We start from the raw sequence: 2,236 nt of genomic DNA on the forward strand, positions 1-2,236 counted from the left end.
ACCAAATGTGACAACGGATACAACCCGTTTCCGTTTTATTCACCACTTACTTATTTACTGAATTGAATTCAATCTGCGTTTGGGAAAGTCTGCAAAAATCATGTACATACATTTTTTTATTCAGATGAGATCCGAGACAGATAAGTAGTTACACAACAAGTACTTGAGACGATGCCACCGAGAAAACCGAGTCAAGTGCATCAATCCAGTTCCAACTTGGCCACATATTCACAATAAAATAAACACAACTTGTGACACTGCCAAACCACCAATGTCGTTATTTATATATGCGTTATTTCGTCTTGTATGCAGTTAAAATGGAACCTTCCTTCCTGTAGGAGAGACGACACAATTATTATTATTCTTTTCTCAAGTGTACAATAACCAGTTGAAAATATGGATTTTTCCTGTGCGACGAAATACTTGAGACTTTTGAGAGTCTTGTCCCCCTTTAAAAAGGCAGAATTGTCGCTCAAAATTTTTTGATTTCTCGCAGTTTTACGCGCATCAATAAAGTTCTTCATAAATCAGTGAAAGCTGTAAAACCGACCGAAGGAAAACAATAACTCATCGAAAAAATCTCAAGCTGCAAAATCTTTTATTTTCCTATTTTTTCTCAGTCACCACAAATAAGAATAAAATTGTGCCGCAGCAAAAATGCAAGATGATCCATGGAGTAGGAGGAAAACTGTTAAAATCATCGCAATCCTGGATATGGTAAGTTCAATGGAGTAATATTTTCGAGTAGAATTGTAAACTTTTTCTATTACAATTGCACTATTTTTATTAGCTCCTCGCCGTGTTCTTGGTCTCATATGCAGTCGTTCGGCTGTTACAGTACGACTATAAAGATCAAAGCGTGGTCTACCTCATTTCACGGAATGAACGTAAGAAATTACGGTCATAACTTTGATGATGATCCACCTTAAAAATAAATGAGTCAAGTTATTATCATGCCAATCTCATCAGATATCTTTATCTCACTGCTCTACTGGATTGTCAATTTTGGATTTTTAAGTCTCCAGCTGGTCATCGCGTTCCTCCTTTTAACCGCAACGATGGATGTTGGTGAAATAAGTTTTAAAAAATAAAATTCAAATAAAATTTTTCAAAATTTTTCAATTTCACTTACTTAGATGACCACTGATCCAGAAATCATGATAGGGAAATGCATGTGGTGGAGGATTTTGAGCATAATATTTTTCATAATGCTCTCCGTCGATTTTATCGTGCTACTTTATGAACCCATTTTCAACGACATTTCGCTCAAGATATTTCAAATCGTGTTGGACCTTTTGGAAATAATTTTTCGGGGTTACGGGATTTTCTTTGTGGGGAGATTTATTCACGATCTCAAAAGTTTGTTTGACTCTCCGATGGTGCAATATGACGATGACGGGGTTCCAATTCCACCCTCGCCGGAGTTATCGTCGAAAAGGTGGAGTAACTATTTTGTGTGATTTTAAATAAATGTGTTATTAACGTATTTTTTTGTATGAAATAAAATTCGAATAGTGGTCGTAAACAATTTTTTTAAATGCATATTGGCACGCGCAATTAAAAATTCGCTGAGACAATGAAGGTCGTCGTTACGCTTCGCTAAAAATGAGCAAATCGGACAGCAACAAAGCGACAGGTCGGTTGACAGGAAAAGTTGGCACTGGAATAAAAACCTCGTGCAGTGTAAAAATGGAGATTTGAAAAAAATTGCCCCACAATACTTGCCAATACCCCATTAAGCTGATTAGCAGAGTTTTGGTTAGTTGGAAAAGTGAGCCAAGTCTGTATTTTAAGTAAATACTTAACTGAAATCTTGTTAACCCCGAAGGCACTATATTTCCGTCCTCGGTTTAATAAATGTTGCGAAATAAATCGTTAAGCATGATGATACGTTCTAATAATAATGGAAGAGGGATTGATGGCTGGCTGCGCGTGGGTGGGTGGGCTCACTTAATCTTGGTTAAAATATCATGATATAGTAAAATGTAAGTTCATCTTGGCACATGCCACACAATCTTTTTTGACTTTGTTAATATCGTGAGATAAATCTGCAATCTCTTCTTTTACGTCAGAGATCTCAAAGAAATCGGAAACTTGATCTCTGAAAGTCAGTAGACCCCGAAGGAAATTTCGGCATAATATATTTCTTGAAGCCTGTGTAATCAGTTCTTTAGACTTTGTGGAACTAAGATTAAAGAGACAGAGAGAATGAAATTACTTACACGTGTCGCAAAAA

At 36.4% G+C, this 2,236-nt stretch overlaps 1 protein-coding gene across 1 annotated transcript; it reads left to right on the top strand.

Annotated features, from left to right (window-relative positions):
• The first annotated feature begins 196 nt into the window (after nucleotides 1-196).
• LOC110849206 lies at nucleotides 197-1,525 on the top strand. The gene is made up of 4 exons (XM_022096582.2): nucleotides 197-717; nucleotides 791-887; nucleotides 970-1,064; nucleotides 1,137-1,525. Exons 1-4 carry the CDS (start codon nucleotides 658-660, stop codon nucleotides 1,458-1,460), a joined length of 576 nt encoding a protein of 191 aa, XP_021952274.1. The 5' UTR covers nucleotides 197-657; the 3' UTR covers nucleotides 1,461-1,525.
• Nucleotides 1,526-2,236: the final 711 nt, after the last annotated feature.

This window comes from Folsomia candida, unplaced genomic scaffold, assembly GCF_002217175.1.
Source record: "Folsomia candida strain VU population unplaced genomic scaffold, ASM221717v1 Fcan01_Sc004, whole genome shotgun sequence".
Classification (NCBI taxonomy): domain Eukaryota; kingdom Metazoa; phylum Arthropoda; class Collembola; order Entomobryomorpha; family Isotomidae; genus Folsomia; species Folsomia candida.